Source organism: Camelus dromedarius, chromosome 4 (assembly GCF_036321535.1).
Source record: "Camelus dromedarius isolate mCamDro1 chromosome 4, mCamDro1.pat, whole genome shotgun sequence".
NCBI lineage: Eukaryota > Metazoa > Chordata > Mammalia > Artiodactyla > Camelidae > Camelus > Camelus dromedarius.
The window spans coordinates 66,957,914-66,984,339 of record NC_087439.1 but is presented as its reverse complement, the minus strand read 5'-3'; the positions used below and the strand labels follow the sequence as shown (position 1 = coordinate 66,984,339).

At 38.5% G+C, this 26,426-nt stretch overlaps 1 protein-coding gene across 1 annotated transcript; it reads left to right on the top strand.

The window, feature by feature from the left end:
- Positions 1-889: 889 nt before the first annotated feature.
- CPO (carboxypeptidase O) lies at positions 890-25,381 on the top strand. Its single transcript, XM_010985451.3, has 9 exons — positions 890-1,000; positions 10,288-10,387; positions 12,374-12,475; positions 14,578-14,682; positions 15,592-15,702; positions 16,834-16,924; positions 18,216-18,418; positions 24,097-24,181; positions 24,986-25,381. Exons 1-9 carry the CDS (start codon positions 933-935, stop codon positions 25,246-25,248), a joined length of 1,128 nt encoding a protein of 375 aa, XP_010983753.3. The 5' UTR covers positions 890-932; the 3' UTR covers positions 25,249-25,381.
- The last annotated feature ends 1,045 nt before the right edge of the window (positions 25,382-26,426 follow it).

The window sequence follows — 26,426 nt, the reverse complement described above, 5'->3', positions numbered from 1 at the left end:
TGAATGCAGAGACTCTACCTCATGCATCTTTTATATATTCATCTTTGCACTAGTGCCTGTTATATAGTGAGTACTCATGACATTTTTGTAGAATAAATGAATACATAAATGATCATACAGGGCAAAGGATTTAGACTAGACCCCCAAATGCTAAGAATTCTGTTTAAATCCTCTACTTCTCTGCACTAAATTTTGCCTTGCTCAATTAAACTTTTAACAGTGATCTTAACTTGAGTCTATTTTACTGGTCACCGTTTGAGATTCAAGGCATATCTTGGGTTCGTCTGAAAACATAGGGGCGGAGGTAGTGTCTGATGGAGTCCTTTCTGTGGGAGGAATGTGTGGGAAAATCCACTTGGGAAAGGATTTAACATATTTTCACTGCTCGGGTATAGAGATACTTGAGATTGTTTAAGAAGCTGGTAATGTTGTCCATCAGAACAAGAGAAGACATTTGACCCCAAATAAAGCCTTATATTGCAAAGAGGAGTGGAGATCCTGAGTAATAACCACACCCATCATGACCAGAGCAAAAGACACACTGCCTAGTGTACCCAGTGACCTGTGTGGAAGAGAAAGCAGGAGTGATCGGCTCTTGACTATAGGTGATAGGGATTCCTAGAACTGATGACTTTGCATTACTTTCTGGATCTGGTGGGGCCAAGAGCTTGTGTAAAGTTGGTTTTAGAGGACAAAAAAAAAAAAAAAAAAAATCAAATGGCTGTGTTTTCCACTATTTTTTAAAAAGTGCTTTTGAAGACATGATGGGAGTTAATGAAACAATTGCTTGCATATTATTTCTGCTGAGACACACACTAACTGAATTATCTTATCTTGATTGTGGGAGCCTGTGCCCTTATGCTTTCTCAGAGATACTTGGTCCACTGACCTGCAGGAGAAGCACAGGATTTTTTAGCTCTCTTGGCAGAAAAATGAAGCCTCTGCTTGGAACCTTTTATATCTTGGGGATGCTGGTTCCTGGAGGGCTGGGATATGATAGGTAAGTGTGAAATGGGAGGAGGGGCTGACTGTTATGATTTAGATTGTCTAAATGGAAAACTTTTTTCAAGATCAGTGCATCTGGATTCTCCTATCTTCTCACCCATACACACCATGAGATGAAAATAATAATCACTGAAGTTTTATCACTGAACATTACTTTAATAATCTGTAAATAAATGAATAAATATCTAACAAAGATTTCCTACCACAATGTATGATAAATAGCAATAGCTATGTCATGTTTTGTAATTAAAAAAGAAAATTGTAGTGAAAATTATATATCCTTCATTTACATAGTTTCTCAATTGGGAAGTCACATTATTCTAATTACTGAGAAAATGTTTAAAATGTTTAACACTACCAAATAATTTCACCAAGAGAAAATTACTGTTAGTGTTTTTATTTTTGGATAGATAGTTAGTTATGTATACAGTACTAACGCCAGAATTTTTCAGTTAAGTTGTATTGTAAAAATTTTCCTAGGACATGCTTAATTTACTTAAAACATAATGCAATCACTAATAATATTTCATCATTGCTACCCTATAAGGCAGAGTTGATTTCTACTTTGTTATTTATACAAATAATGCTGTGATAATCATCCAGCTACATAACAATTTTTTGCAAATCTTTATTTCCCTAATATAAGTTATAAGAAGATGAATTACTGGGTTAGAAGCTGAGGAAAATTCAAATTATCCTTTAGAAAAGTTGCATCAGTTTACACGTCAGCATCAGTGTACGAAAGCTCTTTTTAAGTATTTGCCAAGTTGACAAGTGAAAAATACCAACAGCTGACTTACTTTGCATTTTGTTGGTTTCTTATAAGGTTAAGTACTTTTTTGGTTTATTATTCATTTCATTGGTTTATAAATTGCTCATTCATGCCATTTGCCCATTTTTGTGTTCTCTCCCTATTCGTCATGAATAACTTCTTTGAATAGGTAACATATATTAAACATTTTGTGTGTGTGTGCAGTTTCCATATAAAGTATATTTTCCTTCATTCATACATAGCTTGTTATTCTGCACATTTGGTATATTTCATCAGGTATGTGTGATTATAAATTGCATTTCCTCTTTTGTTTCATGGTTAAATGCATCTTGCAACAAACTTGCTCTCACGGAACATAGAAATCCACTCCAATTTTTGCCCCAGACTAACCATCTGGCCTCAACCTGCCCCTTAGCTTCATAGACAGTCTGATTTCGGATATCTAAAGAGTATCCAGGATCTACGTGATGCCTAAACCTGTTCGGACATTGCCATCTCATATTTTCCATCAGTTTACTTGGTTTCATATAGAAACTGCATTTAGCTTCATTTCTAAGATTCCTCATATGTAAATCAGAGAAAAAGACTTACACATGTCATAGGGCTTTGACTGAAAAAAATCAACTTGCTTAAAAATATCACAAGCCTTAAAATTACACATGCTTTGGCTTAGTATGCCTGCTTCTGGAAATTTATACTGAGAAAACAAACTATGGAAAGAATTGTATGCACTGAGATGCAGCTTTATTTATAAGATAAAGATTATATTAAAAATTATAATATTTGGAAACAATCTAAATGTCCCATATTAGGTTATGTAAATGTTGATACATGACATATGACAATGGAATATTATTTATCCATTAGAAGAATAATTATGAAAAATTTTGATAGCATGGGAGAAGGCATATTTTATGCTAAAGGAAAGATGCAGAATACAAAATGTAATAAAATACTTAGAAAAATAAAAGAATAAATATGTACCCAAATGGACATCATTATCTTTGGTTGGTAATTGTTTTTCCTTCCCCTCAACTATTCTTTGTTTTGCAAATATTTTACAAAGACGATACATAAAACTTTTATTTTAAAAAATGATTGCCAAGCCCAGGTTAAATTACGGAAGTGATTTGGCTCAGAAGATGAGACTCAGACAAGATGCCTTCCAGCGGTCATTGCTTGAGAAAAATATTTCATATCTGCTAGTCCTGGTCCTTATTGATTGTTTTATTTTCATTATTATTTACTGATATAAATAATGTCCACTTTTATATGGCTCTTATGAACTCGAAATATAGGTTAGCTGCCATTATTGATACTTTTCATTTATTCTGTGTGACGTAGTGGCAGTCCAGAAGATGTACAATTAACAAAGATGACAAGCTTTGCAATCTTTCTCTTGATCATTTAGGGAGGTGGTCTGTCATATATATATAGCATACTCCCAATAAAAGTATAAATCTGTAGAATCATTTGGGATTTAGCACTATGAATCAAATGCCTTGAAAATGTTCATCCTCTTTGACCTACTAATCCCATTCCTAAAATGTAGCTCAAGGAAATAATCAGAAATGAGCAAAAAGATTGATGCAAAAAGTCATTAACTCCAGAATTATTTACAATGGCAAAAAAAATGAAAAGGGAGACAGCTTTAATATCCAGCATAGATGACAATCTTTAAATACATGATACTATGTAAATATACACTTTCTGTCAAATATTGTGCAGTCATTAAAAATAATGTTTATAAAGAGTTTTTATTGGTTTGAGAATGTCTCTGGTAGAATATATAATAAAAAGGAGTGAATACAAAATTATATATAGATATAATTTTCACTGTGTTTATAAAAAAACATGCACAGATAAAAGACTGAAAGGAAATATGCCAAAATTTCAACAGTGGTTAACTCAGGGAGGTGGGATTATGGAGGACTATTCCTTCCTTCTCTTTTCTAATTTTCTCCTCTCCATGCTTCCTAAATTTTCCACTTATATGCATATGTTAATTTTGTAAGAAGGGGAAAAAAACTTTGAAAATACATTACTATCATGAAATATTCATGTAACTGTTTCCTAAGTATTTAAAATACAAAATCTGCCTCAATATTCATTAGTTTTTTTTTGCCTCTTTTTACATTCTAGCCAAAATTTCATCAGACAATCGTTGATCTGCAGTATTTATTAATAATGTACCCCCAAAGGATCATTTTCTCTGTTAAACATTTTATGAATTCCTATTAAAAAATACACAAAGTACAATAATCTTTTCATTTGATTGGTGAGATGAGACTTGGTGGTGATTTGAGGGATTAGCCAGCTTTTTATTTCCCTCTCTACATGTATTATGCATCACCCAAGGAAATGCCTAGAAACTGGGAATTGCCTTTTCTAAGTATATAGTTTAAACATTTCTTGGACTAAGTATTTGAGGTTCTGAGGCTTAAGTATTGTTTAATTTCATGTTAAAATGATAAGCACTTTTAATATCAGGAGTTTTCACTCAGTTCCCTTATGGTTGACTTTTTTTTGCATGTTATATGGACCCAGTCATTCAATTCGGGGCTTAGGGGACACCAGAGTCACACGTTTTGCAGACATTAGCTGGGAGAAAGCCAAATGTTGATGCTTGATGGTGTCCAGTTACCTATCATTCATTCCCTTCCATATTGTACATTGCCTGGGAATATCAGCCCAACTGAAACAGGAACTCGCAGCTACCAGGACTGTTTTTTAAGTGTACGCTCTGTCCTACCCACTGAGTAGATAAATGTGATAAAGAATGACCTGAACTATGTGAACTACATGAAGGAAGGAATAGCATCTCTCTGGACAACCACCATCCCCTCCCAACACTGTGAAAGAATCTCCAATGATCTGAGCTCATGTCCTGGCAGGACAGCCAGTGCAAGGAATGAGAAAGAAGGAAAGACTGAAAAAATATCCTTCTCATTTGCTTCAGTCCCTTTCCTCTCTCCATTCTGAAAAAGTACTGAAACTATCTCCCGATGACTTTTTAATGCTGAGACATATTTTGCTCTCTTTGTAGTCCAAATCAGAGATAGACAGACAATTTTTTAAAATAGGCTAATAAATATTTTATGCTTATTTGCTAGGGTATAATAAAAGTATAATTTAGCTTCTGTAACAAAATCTTCAGGAAAAAAACCCCTCAGATAACAGTATTTACCTTAAAGGCTGTTGTTAGGATGATATATATGTGTCTTAGAACAGTGCTGACATGCATAACTGCTCATAAAATGTTGGTTATTATTACTGGCTATGCTTCAGTTTGGAATTCTCCCTCTCCTGTTCTCAATATGCTTAATGCACCATTGAGCTGGTTATCAGACTCTAGCTTATCACACCTCATGTTTCATTATTTAATGGTTAAGTTATTTTGCTTTTCATGTATTGATGTCTCATTCTCTTAAGTAGATTTTAAGCTCTGTGAGGAAGACATATATGCTTCTGTTACTATTATCTATTATCACTTTGGCATAGAGTACTAAGAGTACCCACCTATTGGGTTGTTTGGTGAATTAAATAAGATAATAATATAAATGCTTTGACTGATGCCTAGAACACAGTGCCCTATAAGGGTTAATGAGTGTTACTATAAAATATATATATTTGCTGATTATTTGATAAGGACATGAAATGTGCTCCTGAAAATGTACTTGCAAATTGAATTTTAAAAAATTTTAAACACACCAAGGGGTATATGTATTTTCTTTATAAAAATAATAATATGTTTTGTGAACCAATCAACCTCAACATATTGCTTACACCTGTATATATTTCTATATTACAGTTGCTCATTCTGAAGCACTCTGGTTTATTAAAAAAATCAAATAAATGATAAACATTAGAAATGAATCCCTATATTACATAAAGCGAGTTCTACCCAATCGACATGTAATTTACATAGTTCCCTCAGCGTGATATTCCGTGTTCTGAACACGTTACATGCATCACGGATACGACAAACATTCATTACTGAGGTGAGAACATGTGGATTACCAAACTTGCAACACCATACAGAGAAACATATTGCTCCTCAATTATCACAATTTTACTAACATTCGTTTCTTGTAATCACCTTCCAAAATTCATTTCATTGTTTTAACTCATTACTTAGGCAGTTGTATCACATGAGATTTTCATTTGGACAAACTGAAGAAGGTAAAATGTATTTAACAATAAAACACTTACAATTTTGAAGATAAAGAGCTTCTGCTAAATTCAGATTGTTATTATTAATGTTAGTAACAATTAAGGTCATGGAATTGTGTAGAGAAATGAATGGATTTCTATGACAGTAAGTGATTGTGGTACATGGTGCTAAATGAACCAGATTAAAAAATTAAAATTTAGTCAATCTGATTTCTGAAGTTTTGTAGATGTGAATGGAATTTGAGTTTTAATTAATTCTATTGAAAATATTTTGTAGTTTGGTATTGTTTGAATATAATACCAGTTAGATGGCTAAATTATTCTCCATATAATTTTTATTTTCAATATTATCGCAGCAAAATAGGTTTCTTCCTTTGCTTTTTTTTTTGAACTACTACTATGTTTTAACATTTATTAAGTATTAACTAAGTGTCCAAAATTTGCTCATTTTTAAACATGGATTAATTTATTTAATCCTCATAAGAATCTTATGGGAAAGTAGTATTATTTAATTTACAGACTGAAAAGTGAAGGCTTAGGGAAAGAGTAAATATAATACCAGAATGCTCAGAGGAAAAAATGTGAGAAAATTAATAAAAGTCATTAAAACATTAGCTGATTAGATCTCTAATACTTTTCCTTGCAATGCGGGGTCACTGTCCAAAAGTTCACACCCCAGTTTCTCCAAAATCTCACATCCCAGGGCTATTAACCTAGTAACCACTCCATACATATTTATGGGGTAAATGAATGATCAATTAGTATATTTTCATAGTGAAAATATAAGATTTTTTTTCTTTTTTACTTAAATAAAGCCTTTTAGTTAGGGAACTAAAACATTCATCAAACATTTGTGTGGCTTAGAAATAAGAGTACTAGCTGTGTAACTTACTAGCTTTGTGACTGCAAGTTACTTAGTTTCTCTTGCTTCAGTTTTCTTATTTGAAGATGACATTTCCCAGGGTTGCAATAAGAATAAATTAAATAATGTGCACGATTTTGCTGGCACAATATGTGGCATAAAGGAGAGGCATTCAATAGTTTTAGTAAACTGTTTGTTAAAATATCAACCATAAATGTATAATCTGAATAGGCCTGTATCTATTTTAGAAATTGAATCAATAATAATAACCTTCCAAAACAGAAAGCACCAGGCCCAGATTGGTTCACTGGTGAAAATTCTATGAAACATTTAAGGAAAAAGCTGTACCAATTCTCTATAATCTCTTACAGAAGCTAGAAGCAGAGAGAATACTTTTTAATTCATTTATGAGGCCAGTATTATCCAGATACCAAAACTAGGCGAAGACATTATGACAAAACAAAACAAAACAAAACAAAACAAAAAAACCAAAAAAAAAAAAAAAAAAAAAACCAGACCAGTATCTCTCATGAACATGGATGTAAAAATCCACAACAAAATGTTAGCAAATTGAGTCCAAAAATATATATATATAAAAGAATTATACACCACATCCTCCAGCTGAGATTTATCCCAGATATGCAAGGTTTGTTTAACATTGGTTAATCAATTAATGTAATCCATTACATCAATAGTCTAAAAATGAAAATGTACACAATCATATCAATAGATGAAAAAAATTTTGACAAAACCCATCCATGATAAAAACTCTCAGTAAATTAGACTTAGAGGGGAATTTCCTCAACTTCATAAAGAATAGCTAGAAAAAAATCTACAACTAACATTATATTCAATGGTAAGAAACTAGAAGCTTTCCTGCTAAGACCAGGAACAAGGCAAGGACTTCCACACTCATCACTGCTTTTGAAGATTGCCCTGGAGGTCCTAGTCAATTCCATAAAACAAATAATGGAAATGAAAAGTATGCATATTGGAAAGGAAGAAATAAAACTGTCTTTGCAGATGACATCTATGTAGAATAGCTGAAAGAACTGACAAAAAAACCCACCTGTAATTAATAAGCAATTATAGCAAGGTTTCAGGATATAAAGTTAATGCACAGAAGTCAATCATTTTTCTGTATACTAGCAATGAACAAATAGAATTTAAAATTTTAAAAAATTATCATTTAAATTATCACCCCTCAAAATGAAACACTTAGGTATAAACCTAACAAAGTATGTACAAGATCTATGTGAGGCAAGCTACATAACTCTAATGAGAGCTATCAAAGTAGAATAATAGGTGGAGAAATGTTCCACGTTCATGGATAGGAAGACTCAATATTGTCAAGATGTCAGTTCTTCCCAACTTAATCTATAGATTCAATGCAATCCCAGTGAAATTTCCAGCAAGTTATTTTGTAGATATCAAAAAAAAAATTTATAAGGAATAGCAAAAGATGCAGAGTAGCCAAGTAGAAGTAGAGGAACAAAGTTGAAGAACTGATACTCCTAAACTTCAATACTTATTATAAATCTGCCTAATTAACACTGTAATCAAGACAGTGTGTATCAATGAAAGAATAGACTGATAAATCAATGGAACAGAATTGAGAGCTCAGAAGTAGACCCACAAAAATACAATCAACTGATCTTTGACAAAGGAGTAAAGACAATACAATAGCACAAAAGTCTTTTCAACAAATGATGCTGGAACAACTAGACATCCATATGCAAAAAAGTGACCTAGACACACCTTCCATTCATCACAAAACTTAACTCAAAGTGGATTACCTAAATATAAAATGCAAAACTATAAAACTCCTAGAAGGTAACATAGGAGAAAACCTAGATAATCTTGGGTATAGTGATGACTTTTTAAATATACCACCAAAGGCATGATCTCTGAAATAAATAATTGATAACCTATACTTTATTAAAATTAAAAACTTCTCCCCTTAAAAGACAATGTCAAGAGAAGGAGAAGACAAGCCACAAAGTGAGAAAAAATATTTGCAAAAACACATCTGATAAAGGACCATTATCCAAAATGTACAAGGAACTCTTAAAACTCAACAATGAGAAATGGACAAAGGACCTGAACAGAAACCTCACTGAAGAAGATATACAGATGGCAAGTAAACACATGAAACATTGCTAGAGGGAATGCAAAATGGCACCGTCACTTTGGAAGACAGTTTGGTAGTTTCTTACAAAATTAAACATACTCTTGCCATATGATCCAACAATCATGCTCCTTGGTATTTACCCAAATGAATTGAAAATTTATGCCCACAAAACCTTGCACACAGGTGTTTATAGCAGCTTTATTCATAATTGCCAAAAACTTGGAAGCAACCAAGATGTCCTCTTTGACATCTTGATGTGAGCAGATAAAGTGTGGTAGTTTGAAATGAGCTATCAAGCCATAGAAAGACATGGAGGAAAGCTAAATGCATATTACTAAGTGAAAGAAGCCAATCTGGAAAGACTGCATACTGTATGATTCCAACCGTGTGACATTCTGTGAAAGTCAAAATAATGGAAAGATCAGCAGTTGCCAGGGGTTAGGCTGGAGGAAAAGATGAATGGTCAGATCACAGAGGATTTTTAGGGCAGTGAAACTGTTCTGTGTGATACTGTAATGGTGGATACATGTCATTATACATTTGCCCAAATCCACAGAATGTGCAATGCCAAGAGTGAGCCCTCACGTAAACTGTGGGCTTTGGGAAATAATAATGTGTCAATGTAGGTGCCTTGTTTACAACAAATGTTCCGCTCTGCTGTGGGATTTCGATAGTGGGGGAGGTTGTGTGTGTGGGGGAACAGCAGGTATAGGGAACTCTCAGTATTTTTCATCTAATTTTGTTGTGAACCTAAGACATACCTAAAAAATAAAGTTTATTTATAAAGAACTGTTGCATAAAAATTCTTAGAATTATATGCAGTATTGTGGTTAATATTTCAGGCTTTTCAGTCAGGCTGTCAGGGTTTAAATCCCAATAACAATTTCCCTGTGATGCAGTTTCTTCATTGCTGAAATGGCGATAATGAGTACCTTATCTTGGAGTTTTCGAGAGAAGTAAATGAGAATTAAATTGCTTAAACCAGTGAGTGTCTCATAGTAAGTTTCAGTTCAGTAAATCTTAGCTATTCTCTCTTCTATAAATTTTAAGTGTTTTTATTTACAGCATCTTGCTGAATTATCCCAGCCTCCCGGCAAGGTTAGAATGGCTCTTCTCATCCTGCAGATGAGGAAACTGTGGCCCAGAAGGACTCAGTGGTACCTAAGTTCTCGCAGTTAGTAAGTCACAGAGGCAAGACTTTATTACTGACTTTTGTCCTCAAAATGCTGTGCATTTTGCTTTCTTGTATCTTTTCCAACTATCTTTTTTCATCAAGGACTAGGATAACCCTCATGATATCCTGGTCTCTTCACTGTGTTTTGTCTGACTTTTTTCCCTTTGCAGATCCCTGGCACAACACAGACAAGAAGTTGTGGATGAGATAGTGAGTCCATGGAGGAGCCTGGAGACATATTCCTATAACAGATACCACCCCATGGAGGAGGTAAGCAAAGACACAAAATGGGGGTGTTGGTGGTGGTCACAACCTACTTTAGGATGAGTGAGGGATAGTTCACTGCTAATATCCATGGACTAGAGAGCCTCAGGATGTGAAACTGATATTTGTCTGTGCACTAAGGTCAAGGAATTCCCAACTGTTACTCCCTGACCACCACCACTAAATATGCAAATCCTGGCGATATGAAATAAAAAGGCAAATCAACAACAAAAAGAAAAAGGAAGAAAAGAACACCCGAACCAGTTTTGATAGTGTAAACGGGGATCAGAATGAACCTTTACTCTTGTTCATCAAGTCTTTAGCTGGTTTAAGCAGGGCAGGGCCAATGTGTATATAGATGTGGGATGGAAGGTGGAGAAAACTTCTGATTGAATCATATTTAGCCCCAAAGTGTGGCATTATTTCCAGTAGGATGCAAGAAACACGGGCAGCTGCTCTCAAGAGGGGAAAACTTTTTTTTTTCCCAAAGAAATATTTGTATTGCTGCTAAGTTCAGTGGTTTCTGAAACTGGATATGGTAAAATGTACATATGAATATATGCAGTGTGTGTGATATTGTGAAGTATAAATTTCTTTTGAAGTATAAATTTCCAAAAATAGAATTATGAGGTTAAAGGGTATGTAAATATACGTGTTTGATATAAATGTACAAGTTGTCCTCCAACCCGGCTTTACCATTTATTTCCTCCATATTGAGGAATATATTAATGTTTTCCAGAATTTTTTTCAAAGAGTACAAGAAAGAATTTACATTTTCTTCTATAACAATCATCCCAAAGTTTCTTAGATTTTTGAACAAGGTCCAGTAAGACCCACGGGAAGTGTATGCTTTGGTATCAGAGATGAGTCACACCTGGCTTGGCCACTTGCTCTGTGACCTTGACCAAGACATTTAACCTCTTCGTTCCTCAACTTCCTCATATGTGAAATGGGAGTAGCGATGCCTATCTTGCAGCTTTGTTGTAAGAGTGAAAAAAACTGCACTACTACTGGTTAAGCATGAACAATTGCTGCTGCAGTTTGTGTCTCTCCAGAGATTTAAGGCACCTGCGTCTGACCCAGCCCAACACAGAAGCACACACAATACTCATGTGATGATTTGTTAGTCCTCTTACTGTTATAATAATGCCTTTTATCTGTAGATATTCCATGCTAAGATGAATTTCAGTTGAGACACAAGAATTTTCAAATAGAATATTTGTTACGCCAAATTATTATATGTACCATAACTCATCATTCAGGTGTTTTAACTATACCAAAATTGAGTGTGGGAGGTATCCTATCCCATGCTGATAACTAGCTTAATATGTCTTACCTTTGTGAATTCTTTATTTCATTCTCTCTTCTAGAACCCCAAATTACTGACTTACAGGCAGAAGTCTAAGACCCTTCCTTTGTAAGCACGGCATTAGGACTTGTAATTAAATCAACATCTATTCAGTTGTATTCAGCTGAAATAAAGTGATTGACTTGGCTTGATTAAGAAACTTCTGCTGGCATGTTGGTGAAGGGCATACCCAGGTCTTCTCTAATTTTGGATACATGGACATTAGCTAAAGATATTTTGGGGAGTCATAAAGACTAAAGAAGGTCCCACAAAATAGACTTGACCTGAAACTTCTGGCATGACTGAGTGCCACCGGGAAATCTGGAAGTCTGGTGGCCATTATTGTACAATGTTTCAGAAGTGTTATAGTGGATTGTTGCAATTGATTATTCTCAATCATTTACTTGTAAAGTTCAACAGGATGTCCTAAGACTAGATGGCAGAGTAAATCTTTAAAGAACATGGTGGGTCGGGGGTGGTCATAATTCGTTGGTTTAGTCTTCTAGTTTGTTTAGTGCACAGCTGTTGAAATGAAGAGCAAAGAGTTCAGAGTTCAGTGTCTTGATGAAAGAAGCAGTTATCTTAATTAGGGGCAAGCAAACAGTCTTCTTACTGATAACCTCGCTTCTCCCTGGCTGTTTCAGATCTATCAGTGGATGAGTCAGATAAGGGAGAAGTACACAGAAGTGGTGACACAGCATTTCCTAGGAATGACCTACGAGAGCCGGCCCATGTATTGTCTGAAGGTGAGTGAGAGGCTGGGAATTTCAGGGGTCTCTCCTGCCCCATCCAAGGCTACGTGTTGACGATCGAGGCTCGAGTGAGAAATATGGACAAGGTTAAAAGAAGCAGGGCAGAAAGACTTTGACTTTTCCACCTCAAAGTGGGTTTTAAAAATTCAAAACTTGTAAACGCTTACACCTTATTCATTTGCATGGAGTTTTGTTCTGGAGGGAGTAAAGAGAATTTGGAACGGTTGGGTGAGACCATGTGGGTAGGATTTAAAAATAAACGCCCCGAGGTAAGAATTTTTTCCTTAGCTTTCTTCATGCTGGGCCTCTCTCATCCCCACTAAAACTGGGGAGCTTAAAATCGTGGCTGGTGGCTGGAGAGGACTTTAGACGTTCTGGCTGAGTGGTTTCCAGCCTGTGCTCTGTCAGGGCCTGGGTGTCTCCGTGCCCCCACAGAGTGGGAGAGGGGTCCTGCCTATAGGGGAAATCCCCACTCATGCTTCCACCAAAGCCAGTTCCCTTTTTATGTGTATTTTGAGTTTTTAGAAAATTGTTCTTTTTTAAAACTTTTTTTCCTCCATAAAAATGTTTGGAAATCATAGACAACCTTCATTTTTGGTTCCTTCATTTTTATGAGGGAACAAAGACCCAGAGGAGTGAAAGGACTTGTACGAGATCGCACAGCCGGATTGTAGCAGAGTCAGAGGGCTAACCCAGGCTCCAGGCTCTCTGCCCCTTCTGCGTGTGACATGATGAAAAGTGTTTGAGGCTGAATAACCACTTTCCACAGGGCCGGTCTCTCAGTTTTGGACCAGTGATAGTTCAATTCTGGCTGCTTTCAAGTAATACTCATGCCTGGGCCCCATCCACAGAGATTCTGAGATAATTGCTCCAGGATGGGGCCCAGGCACGCTTTGAGAGCTCCCTGGGTGATCCTAATGAGCAGGCAGGAATGACAAGCACTGCACCTAACCTTTGGTTTTCAAAGGGTGCTCCTTGCACCAGCAGCATCAGCATCGCCTGGGAACTTGATAGACATGCACATTCTCGAGGCCGACTACAGATCCACCGAATCAGACACTCTGGGGGTGGGCCCAGCAATCTGGGTTTTAACAGGCCCTCCTCCAAGTGACCCTGATGCCCACTCAAGTTTTCCAGCCACAGTGCACTTCCCAGTTCCAGGTGATGCTGGTCCTGCTGGCCCACAACTGTGCTTCAAGAACCACCACCAAAGCACTTAAGCACTTCGGCATCAAGAACTGGCATGCCTTTGTTTGCTGTCCTCTTAATACTTTCCATAGATGAGTTAACTGACAAACACACTCACAAATTTGACAGTTACCTACAACTACAAAAATATCTATTGGCTTGAAATAGAATTTACCCAGGAGTTGAGTAATTGGTTAATATGTTAAGTGTGGGCCACTTACTTACCTGAGTTTAGATAGGCCATCACACGCTGAGCTGAGTCAGCCGAAAAGGCATTTAAACATCCTTTGCTCAGGACATACTTTAAAGAATAGAGCTGGTACATAATAAGGAGGCAATAAAGATAAACATATGATCATGTACATATACTCATAAAAGGGGTAATTATAGGAGAGAGTTAAGGTAAAAGGTGGATCAGGAATTATGCCAGCAAACTTTGAAAATGGGTGAGGATAAAAGGATAAAGTTCTTGAATATGATGACTCCAGCCCCATATTTATTCCAATGTGCAAGTTTCTCACAGATATAGAGGGAGAGCCTTCAGCAGCCCAGTTCCCAGTAGTATTCAGTGAACAGTATGAGTCCTGGCCATTCACAAACCCAAAACAGATGTGACTATTACTAACATGGGCATGTTCACAGCTTTTTCTCCACCAAAGAGAATCTATAATTTCCAGGTTCATTCCTACCTACCCCACTGACCTGGTGGCTGACCTGATGTACAAGAATGATAAATGGGGAGAGGAGAAAGAAGAATGGGTTAGCCGGGAGTGGAGGATTCTCTAAAGGAAAGGGAAGAAGGCAGGTACCTCTAGGGAAATTAAAAAAAAAAAAAAACTGCTAAGTTTGCACAGTGGTTTGTGATAATAAGTAATTGTTTGGTAATGGAGCACAAATGTCCCCTTTAGATCAGCCAACCATCCAATAACCCCAAGAAGATTATTTGGATGGACTGTGGAATTCATGCCAGGGAATGGATTGCTCCTGCTTTTTGCCAGTGGTTTGTGAAAGAAGTAAGTGTCTTTAACTTTCTCATAATGGTTAACCACCCCACAAAATACCTGTCATGACTCGGCCATTTGGACAGCATACTTCTTCCACATGTTGACAGTGCACCTCTCCACTGAGCTACCCCTTCACCCCAAGGGAAATGGAATTAATAAGTAGCTTCACTGAAAATTGAGTTAGATGTTCTGATCTCTTTCCAGTGCACCGCAAATCATTTTTGTTGGAAGGTAAATATATTTAAATGTGGAAGAAAATACATCTTGGAAGTCAGAGATGAGTTTGAATCCTGGCGCTGACTCTTTCTAATAGTCTTGTGCAAAATTTCTCACACTAGGACCCCTAGTTTTTCACCTGCAAAAGGTATATGAAATGACCACTTCAGCGTCTGTTGTGTGGATTAAGAGATTAATACATGGGAAATACCCAGTACGGTGAATTCTTGCATATTACCTATATCTTGCCCTTGGGAGAATAAGGAACCTTTAAAATTAATATCAGAGACTTTTTGTGATAGTCTTTTCAGAAACCCAAACATAATGAACCCCACAAAGGGTTAGTTCTCAAAGTGTGATTCCTAGACCAACAGCATCAACATAACTGGGAACCTGATAAAAATGCAAATTCTTGTTTTCCACCTTACCGCCTCATACCTAATGACTTAGGGGTGGGGATGGAGATGGGGAGTGTAGCCAGGTAGTCCATAGTTCAACAAGTCCTCCAGGTGATTCCGATGCATGCTAAAGTTTCAGAACGACCACCGTAATGAATAGGACAATTGAGGCTAGGTTGGAGGGTGGAGGGTGGTGGTTAGATGTGCAGTCACCTCTTATAATTAAGTTGAAATTATTAGAAAATTAAAAGAGAAAAGACCTCTCCCCAGGATCATTGCAAATGTTTCTGTATTAAATTTCTAGATTCTGCAAAACTATAAAGACAACTCAAGGATAAGACGGCTCCTTAAGAACCTGGACTTCTATGTTCTTCCAGTTCTTAACATAGATGGTTACATCTATACTTGGACAACTGTGAGTTTATCGAGTCTGGTCCTGGGATGGGTCCACGAGCTAGATCTTGACTTAGGTTCATTTTTCTGACTTCAGTCACCACGGCTATAAAAATGTTTTGTGACCATAGAAAGGAAGAAATCTTGTTTGGGATGAAAATCAACATTTTCCAGCCAACAATCTAAGTGCAGTTTAGGATTGAAGAGGCTGAAGGCATTTTTTAAAAGTCCAGAACATGTGTTTTGTTTGTTTGTTTTTGACATATTCCCAGTTTTCCAGCCAGACAACATTTCTCCAACTCCATCTCCTTAAAATTCCTGGATTGCATGACACCTGATAAGGATTATGTTGGTATAAAATTTCTACACTACCCTCTGTCTGCCTTAAATCAGTTCTAGAATCATGAGGGGTACATATGATCTTTAAATACTAACCCAACCTTCATTTTTCATTGTGATCATGCACACCATGGGGAAAACATCTCATAAACTTTTTTATTTAGGAGACAACCTCCTCTTTGCAATGTTTCTAAAGCATACCACTTCTTAAGTAAGACCCCAGTTCCTAAAGAGTGTTAATTCCTCCTGCTCCCCCAGGCTCCCCCTGAGGCCCTTCGCAGGACCCCTTTCTCTGCAACAGCCTTTCTGGCCCATGTGTGAATCAAGTCCTTCCCTCCCAGCTTGTCTGGCAAAACGTGTCTTCATCCTCATCTCCACCCATCAGTCTTCTGCTTCCAGAAACGTGCAGAGACCATCTCTGATACACCTGGAACAGTGTCTTTCCATCTGCCCAGCTATTTCCCTTTCATCCTTTATCACTTGGACTTAAAAATACAATTCTCAGAAGCTTTTCCTGATTAAGCAGATCACATGCACCAGACACTGCTGAACTGGTCTTGAGGGAAAGGCCAAACTACCCCTCCAATTGGATGGTTTCCATGTAAGTACGCTTTGGGTCATACAGATGTTCCTGTTATTGGGGGCCGCTAGCCCATCTGTGAGACTAAAAATTACATGTACAGGCTTCGGAGTGATGAGGCAAGTTCTTCCAGACCATCCTAGGAAACGTTTTTCATGTGCGAGGACCACCCATTGTCACTAACACTGATCTGTGAGACCTTAGAATGGCAACATCCCTGTGTTCCTATTGCAGGATCGGCTTTGGAGGAAATCCCGTTCGTCCCATAATAATGGCACATGTTTTGGGACAGATCTCAATCGAAATTTCAATGCATCCTGGTGTAGTAAGTACACACTTAGTAGATGAATTGATAAATAACAACAAGAACAAAATAGAACAGAGAAACCAGGAAAGAGGTGAATTACTAGAATTAGTACTAATTCATATATATAACTTTTGAAATAAATATCTAATTTTGTACAGCTTTCTGGACTTCCTGATCAGTGTTATTCCCTCTAAAGAGATGATATTATCTATGCAGTAAAAAGAGCAACACTCAAATACAGGACTGTCTCCAAGTGAGGCTGGCTAAAAAAGGGTAAAGCAAACCTAGACCAGTGTGACTATGTTTGAAATCCATCACTTCATTTTAAAATATATGAGTTATTAAGGGGGAGGCTGTAGCTCAGTGGCAGAGTGTGTGCTTAGCATGCACAAGGTCCTAGGTTCAATCCCAAGCACCTCTGTTATAAATAAATAAAAATAAATAAACCTAATTACCCCCCTGAATATATGAATTGTTATAAAGAAAAGAAAAATCAGAGAATCGCCCTTGCAGATTATTTTACAGCGGGAGTGCAGCAGTAAACAAGGCAAACATTTTCTTCTCCTTAAGGCATTTTCATGTTTCTGAATCTCAACATGCCCAATGCATTGGAAGCAAATAGAGGTGGGAATGGTTGTGAGCAGTCTGGTTAACAACCAGATGGCAAAATGTAACATTCATACTTGGCAGCTGTGTGGTCTTGGAAAAATGGCTTCAGCTCTTTGCCTTAGTTTTGTCTTATTTTTAAAATGTGGCCCAGAGTAATACCATCTTATCACTGGATTGTGGTGGAGATTCAGTGAGATGCTATGTTGGAGAGGCTGGGCTCAGTGCCCAGCATGTAAAAGGTGCTGTTGATGGTCCTTATTATTGATGAGAATGACAGACTACAAAATAGCTTTTTTTTTTTCATCCTTGCAGAATAGCTCTCATGAGACTCAAGACGGTAAGACAAGAGAGAGAATTAGACCAACGAGACTATGTCCAAGTCTGACCCTGGAACCCGAGAGCTGGTTCCTAAGGGCCCACCAAAGGTTTAAGTGAAAGATTAGTAAAATTGCCATTCCATTTTCATCTTCCTTTCTGGGAGTTTGTTTCTAAATCTGAACGTCAGCCTTCTTGCTTTTCTGAGTTCCTCCTTGAATGACTATCCAAGTTGACTTATTTAACCAGGACTAACTTAGACAAGCAGAGGCAAGCCTAGATTCCATCTACAGATGCCCTGAGCAAGGATGGGTCCTTCCCTTAGCCTCGGTCAGTGCTAAGCAGAGCTCGTGATGCCTTCCTTGGGGTTTCCTTTATATTTCAGGTATCGGCGCATCTCACAACTGCCAAGAATTAACATTCTGTGGGACAGGACCTGTGTCTGAACCAGAGACAAAAGCTGTTTCCAGCTTTATAGAGAGCAAGAAGGAGAACATTGTGTGCTTCCTGACCATGCACTCTTATGGGCAGCTCATCCTCCTGCCTTATGGCTACACCACAAATAAACCAAGTAACCACGAAGAACTGGTAAGACCATAGTGCCAAAGCCTTTAGAAGCCTCAGCAGGACCCTGCCTTCCTTTTCCTGATTTCCATTTCTAGGATTTTGGCTCCAGCCCTGCTTTCGTCCCCTCTGCTCTTTCTTATTTTCTTACTCTTGCTTTTCACACCTTGCCAGATGCCTGCTGGGAAGGCTTCAGGTTAAATGCTGCTTTACCTACGTTAATTAACTACCTGTTTCGGAAAGTGTCAAGTTGGGAGACATCTTAGGTATTCGTGTGTAATATAAATGAGATGATTATGTTAATCATCTGCAGGAATGCGCTTTCATTTCTGTAAATTCTCTTGAAGCTCCCGTTCAGCAATTATAGCTTTTGAACCGTGCTTTAAAGAACTTGCCAGCTGTTAGTGGAATATGGCATCTCTAAAATAACATGGCTAAATAATATCTGTTCTCTTCCCTGCTAAACACAATGCTTTATTTTCTTCTAAACTCTGCCTCTAGTATTTGCCTAGGAATATTTGCAAGGGGAAGTGCTAGCGAAATTCAAAGCAGGGAAAGTCTGCTTTGTCTTATCCGGGCCCTTCTCTGAAGCTGTGTTTACCCAAGCCCTGGTGGGCAGTGAAATGCTGAAAAAAACTGGGCTCTTTGCCCTGTTGTGAACCTGAGAGCAAGAGACATAAGTCAAAGAAAGGGTAAATTTAGAATTGTGATATTTTGCATCTTTTCTTAATTTAAAAAAATTTTTTCTAATTATGGTAAAACATACATAACAAAATTTACTATCTTAAACCATTTTTAAGTGGACAGTTCAGGAGTGTTAAGTATAGTCACATTAAGTGCAACGGATCTAAAACTTTTTCATCTTGCATCATTAAAATATCTCTACCCATTTAAACAGCAGCTTCGCATCCCCCTTGACCCTGGCAACCAACATTCTACTTTTTGTCCCTACGAGTTTGGCTACTCTAGGTACCTCATATAAGTGGAATCACACAGTATCTGTCTTTTTGTGACTGGCTAATCTCACTTGGCATCATGTTCTCAAGCTTCAACCCTGTTGTACCACGTGGCAGAATTTCCTTTTCTTTTAAAGGCTAAATATTATTCCATTGCATGTATATACCACATTTTCTTTATCTACTCATCCATCATGGATATTTGAATTATTTCCACCTTTTTCCTATTGCAAATAATGCAGCTATGAACATAGGTATAAAAATATCTCTTTGAGATCCTACTTTCAATTCTTTGGAGTATATACCCAGAAGTGGAGTTGCTGGATCATATGGTCATTCCATTTTCAACTTTTTGAGAAGCCATCATATGTTTTTCCACAGCAAGTACACCATTTTCCATTCCCTCCAATAGTGAACAAGAGTTCTGATTTTTTCCATATTTTCCCCAACACTTGTTTTTTCCTGTATATTTTTAAAAATTTTTTTGTTTGAACAAACTTGACATTATTAACAAACATTGGACTGGATGGGGGCTAAGCGTGCTCTACTCTTAAGATTACAGAAGCCTGGTGATCCATTGATTCTGTTGTGTCTCATCCCCTCCCACTGAAGGGTGACCCATAAAACCCAGGTCTGTACACTAAAAGAAAAACCGCTATAGATTTTTGCTGAAGGGAGCCCTTCCCCAGCAGTGCCCCAATATCTTTCCTGCAACTGTCTATAGACCTTTGTTCTTCATGATCATTTTGCAAGTGGTGGAAATCACTAACATTTACCTAGAACTTTAAAAATTACTAAGGGATTTTATGGACATTATCTCATCTGATCCTCATGACGATATAATTAGCTCACCTTGGAGATGGGGAAATTAAGACCTTGAGTTAATTATATTTCTAAAGCCCCTGTAGACGGTAAATGGGGGAGCCTGGGCTGGAACACATGTCTTCAGACTCCAGAGGTCACATTCATCTGACCACTGCCTCTCTCCACTCAGGGAGGGTTTGCAAATTACGGGAGCCATCATCAACTTGGATGCATAGTCCACTGCATCCTATTTCCTCCACCTTTCTGTGCCCCAGGAGGTCTATTTCTTCAGTAAAGAAACCCGCAGAAACAGAGATTTCAGTCAAGAAGCATCGAGCCCTCCATATTTCCCGGTTCTGGTGGTATTTGCCATAGGTGTCTACTTTCTGCATAAAGGGTTCTGTGACAAACACAAATGAATCACCAAAGACAGGCCATTATAAACTTTTAATGGGACTGGCCCTTCCACCAGCAGAAAAAAGAGACCTGTATACCCCAGTATTTTTCTAGAGAATTTCATGCCTTTTTTTTGGTATGGGAAAACAGAGGCTACGTGGTCATTTCGCAAGATTTGTATTCAAAGGTCACGGGGTCTTGTGCTGCTGACTGGCTGAAGGTTAGAGCTTTCTGGCCACAGGCTAGAGGTGGGGCACTGACATCATCACTCCTGGAAGGTGGAACTCTAAGACGGGAATTACTGGCAATCCTTCAGTACTATGTGTAGAGATTGGTAAATAGAATTGAGAAAGATGGCTTCAATTCTGTCTCTCTTACACTCTCAGGTGCTGAAGAGTTAGCATAACATTCATCACTAAGACTCTTCCATAAAAAGACTGTGAACATTTTGCCACCATGTGTCAAACTTATTGAAGCTAGTTAGCAGTGTTTTCAGGTTCTTAATGGTGAGCTTTGATAGAGTGTACAGAGACAGCGTCACACCAACTGTTCAAGGAGATTTCCATTTCTGGTACTATTTACAACCACCAGAGACTAGTAATTAATCTCTAGAGATTTACAAAATCAAAAATTTGTAGAAATCATGATAAATATTATACTGCATGATAGACAACTTGGCAATCATTAAATAGGGGAAATATAACTATATATAGCCTCTTTCTAAACTGCTCTGGAAATCGAGTAGCTACAAGAAGTCTAATGTTTCAATGCTGCCATTCTTTCCATTTGAACTCTTTCCATATCAGCCCCTGGATCCCATTCCAAGCGCCGTCCTCCTACACACATGCCAGGGCCTTAATCAATCTTTCTGATGCTTGCCTTGAGAATATGTCTATAGGAAATTCTCTGCGCCCAGTGAAGAAGTTACTAAGCTGGCATGAGGTCTTTAGCAATGTAAATTATGTACTACTAGCGAAGGGATTTTTTTTTTTTTTTTTGTCTAGCCAGTACCTTTGGGCTGAGAAGAAGAATAGCAGAGGAATGGGCTCTCTGTGGCCTTGCAGTATAATGTCAAAAGGAGAGAAAAGAATGATCAGGAGCTCCACCCCTAGAGATAGAAGGCAGCATCTACAGGATCTCCATTTCATCTTTTCACAAAGGACCAAACCCATAAGCAAAGCATCACAACTGTGTTCTTCTCATATATGTTCTACTTCTGACTCCTAGTAATTCTGACTCTACTTCTGACTCCATAGTAATTCCTGGTGGAATCATTAAAAAAAAAAAAATTCTTTTTGTCAATAAAGAAGAGGAAACTGGAAAGACCCTCTCCTACCCCACAGCCAGGATTTGAGGAAAGGGAACTATATAGGATAAAGTAAGTAAAGGCTGGCAGTGGGAAGAGTCATTGTCTGGGGTGAGCCGCAGGAAAGGAGAAAACAAGAAATAGAAGAAACCATTTGAATAGAAAACGTAGCCTGGAGCTACTCTACGTAACCCAAATAAAAGTTAAGACCCCACATGGACCAGTTAGCATGGAGTTTCATTCAAAGAAACACAGAAACACATGGGAATTAAAAATAGTTTAAAACAATTCCTATCTCTACCAGAGACTCTGGAAGGACTTCAGAAAAGAGTGTAGCTGGTAAATCTTAGCAACTCTTTCTCCAGGCTTCATGCTTTTAATTTCACTCACACACAGCAGCTACCCTGACTCCTTTCACTCCGCTCTTCATTCTTACTTCCTTACTAGAATTTCTCTCTCCAGAAATCCCCCTTTCTGAATCTCCTCTCCTCCTTATGATTTCCTCTTCTTTCTGCAAACAGCTCTCATACATGTGGAGAGTCTAGTGTAAATGATTAAAACCAGCTTTATTCCTCCCTCTTCTTTAGCCCTTCCTACCCATCATCTCAGTTCTGGACAACACAAGCCCAGGAACTAAGGCAGACTTGGAATCTCTTTTCAGGAAGAGAGTGCAGGTGAAATTCTTAGTACTGAGTGGAAACGAGGCAACAAGCCTGCAAACATGTTCAATTTATCATTGTATCTTAGCACACACACAGAAAGTGCCGAGTTCTACCACTGCCGCATGTGATCTCATCACCACTTATTGCCTTTTCTACTCTTCCTTTGAATTTCACCATGTCTGTCTGCACTCTGAGACCCAGGCACCACCATGTCACATCTTAGGATTCAATTGGACAGTGCAGGACCAGGAAAGGAGAGACAGGATCTAAAACTAGACCTGTCGCTAGTCAGACGTCAGGGGAGCTGATGCACCTGTAAGTGCAGGCAGGCTGCCCTAAGGGGTAAAGCCATGGTGGATCACAGTCCAGGCAAGGAGTGGCCAAGGGGATTTTGGTGGTGTTCACATAGAACCTAAGGAGTGGGGTGTGCCATCAGGTGGGTAGAATGTAGCATGAGGGAATCTAGGCTGGGGGATACTTAGACTGTCAAAGGTACTCAAGGACATTCATCCGAAGGCCAATGAGCATGGCCAGTACACTTGGACCTCAGTTAGTGTCTCTGATCTCAGGAAAGGGTCTGCAGAGAGCAAGGCTGAGACCTTAGAAATCATCCAGTTGTGAGAGATTTCCAGTGTAGTAAGGTGACATGGTGCTAGGTGTGGCCAAGTGTGTCATTTCATGCTCTGAAATTCTATTCTATGAGCCTAAGAGAGAGAAGTATCAAATACTTTTAAGGAAGAATAAGAGGTGGGTAATAAGAGAAGTATGAACAAAGGGCTGTGGGAGAAAAAAGTGGGGAGAGAGAATCCAGTTGGGGTGATCAAGAAAAGCCTATGGAGTAGTTGGCATTTGAGGTCCCTTGAGGTTGGGTAGAATTTCAACATTATGAGAGGTAAGGCATCCCAGGTAGAGGGAATATCCTGAAAAAAGGCAGAGAGGCTGAGGAACAGGGGCATGTCTGAGGAACTGTGGGAGAACTTGAGCTTGACTATAATCTAGGGTGGAATCTAGAGATGATGTTGGGAAGGTGCATTAGGTCCATATGGTAGAGGATCTCAAATCCTAGACTGAGAAGTTTGTATTTAATTCAGTGGGCAACTACGAGTTAGTGAAGGCTTTTCAGCAGGTTCATGATCATTGTTCTGCTCTATGAAAGCTCACCTGGAAAGCAGGGGAGATCAATTGGGATTAAGGATTTGCAAGAGAATGGAAAACTAGAAGATGACAATAGTCCATTTCAGAGGTGATAAGACTGAAATAAAGTGATGACACTGGAAGTGCATCTTGATAACTATTTGAGAGAAGAGTCAAAGATGATAGGATTTTACATGTTGGGGGCACATGATAGGCCAGAACTATGAACATCAAAGCAGCCTTATTAGTAGGGAAGATGATGAAACTGGGCTTGAGTGTGTTGAGTCTGAAGTACCAGCAGGCTACCCAGGTAGAAATGTTCAATGGGAAGTTAGAAAGATGGTTTGGAACTCTGAGGATGGATTTGGACAAAATAGCAAACCCTCTGGATTGTTGAATTTATTTTTAACACCAAATATCTGTCTCTTCATTTCCCACCTACAGATCCAAGTTGGACAGAAGGCAGCAAATGCATTGAAAGCAAAGCATGGAACCAATTATAGAGTTGGATCGAGTGCAGATATTTTATGTAAGTATCTTTTTTTTTCCCTCTTCAATAGTATCTAAGGCACAAAAAAGTCAGTGGGCTTTGGGGAGTGGGGTGGACAGGATAGAAAAGTTCCTTGGATCAACAGAAAGTTGTACAAATCAAAACGACCAAGGATAAAATAGGGATAAGGTGTGAGCACAACGCAAAAATTAATACACTGGCTCAGAACTCCCTCTGGCTTCAGTTAAAAAGAGCGGGCAGTGAGGAGACACAGGAGTTAACAGGAAAGATGTTCCCTAGGGACCCTTGGTCAGTTGATTCAGTTCCCAGAAGACCATCAGGCTAAGAAAGTAAAGCAGATGGGGCCTGGAGAGAGGATCTTTTTTAAAAAGAGGATTTAGTTGAAGGGAGAGAGCACTGCTTTTTCCATCCCCAACTACTGCTTCCTCTACCCACTGGAGGACCACCGAGGTCATATTTTCCTAATATTTTTCCTATTGGTCATTTTGCTTCTTGTTCCTTTATCTGCCAGTTCACTTTTACCTTCAATATTAGATAGTCTTGTCTTTGATTCAGTTAAGACACTTCAACAAAACCTCTGCTATGTGCCAGGCAAAATGCTAGCTAATGTGGGGAGGGCAAAGGAAGACAGAGGCTGAACGAGACGTAATTCCTGCCCTACAGGGGCTTGATATCAAGGAGAGGAAGAAGACACCTACTCACAAAATCTTAATATGAAAGAGTTTATTTACTTTGTTAGGTTGAACCTCTATTCCCTGAAATGGCTAATAGAAATCTTTCACAGGACAGCTTCCAACTCTGCCTCCATGTTTGCATTTGTAGATGCCACATCAGGGTCTTCAAGAGACTGGGCCCAGGATATCGGGATCCCCTTCTCATACACGTTTGAGCTGAGGGACAATGGTACCTATGGTTTTGTTCTGCCAGAAGCTCAGATTCAGGCTACCTGCGAGGAAGCCATGGAGGCTGTGCTTTCAGTCCTGGATGACGTATATGAGAAATACTGGCACTCAAACAGCGCTGAAAAGGCGACGTCTACTGCTGTGGTGCTGAGCTTGCTAATGTCCTTCATCTCTCTTCTCTAAGCGCATCCTCCCCAGGGCCGCTCAGCCCCAGTGATGTGGACAGGACCACATGGAAGGTGTTTGTGGTTATGGTGGAGCCAAATAATTTAACTAGAAATACTTCCTATTTCAATAAAGAGGAATCATCTTTGTATTTTAATGTTTCTTTTTTTTTTGCTGGGTAATTAATTTGTATTACTTTAAAAGAGTATCATATTAGTCATTGCTACAGTAGTGCTACAGATCAAACCTGCTTACCAGTCAGCAGCTCACAAATCTGTAGGTCAGCAAGGAAGCTCTGTGCATCTTGGCTGTTCTCACTTACATACCTGTGGTCAGTTTCAGGGCAGCCGCCCCAGGGTCTAGAGAATTTTCTTCCCATCTAAACTCTTCGAAAATTTTGCCTGTGCCCTTGGCACCAAGTCCACACTTAATTTTGTGTTATTGAGTGAGTAGCAGCCTTCAGCAGATAAAGTTATAACCTGTCCATGTAGCTGTTGCTGGTTTTATTTATTTATGTAATATTTTATTGATTTACCCAAAAAAGTTTTTTTGAGACTCTCTGAGGTACATTTTGCTAAGCTCTGGGGTTACAAAGGTAAATAAGGTGGACCTGGTCCCTGTCCTCTTGGAATTTCTGTCCCAGTGGGTGAGATTGAGGATGGTAGCTATAAATAAATGAAATGGATGCTATCGCATACCAGGCAAATCTCAACTCTGGGGAGCTCTGTATCAAGAACAAAAAGAAATAAATTAATTATATACTGCAGCTTGTGACAGGTGCTATGAGCGAAATAAAGAGTAAGTAGAGAGGTAAGCAAGGACTAGCTTGCATGTTTATACGGGTATACGGCGTTGAACTGTGCGTCCTGTCCATTACACCGCACGTGCTCTTCTGCTGGCCTCTATGACTGTCATTTCCTGTATATCTCTGTGTGACACCTTGAAATGGTGCTAAGCATTTGTCAGCCTCTGAACAAATGTTGTCACTGTGACCAGCTGACAGGGCATCCTTGGGTGTTCAGTCACCCATTTCCGAATTTCCTTGTTGGTCAGTCACAATACACTTCTTGGTTGTAACCCTTTTATTGCCTTTCTTTGTCGTCTTTGTTTCTTCATGTTTGGCTGGTGTGTGGCTGATAAGGGTCAGAAAGGAAAATGTCAGGGGCAGTGGGGCTTAATGAATCAGCGAACAGCTA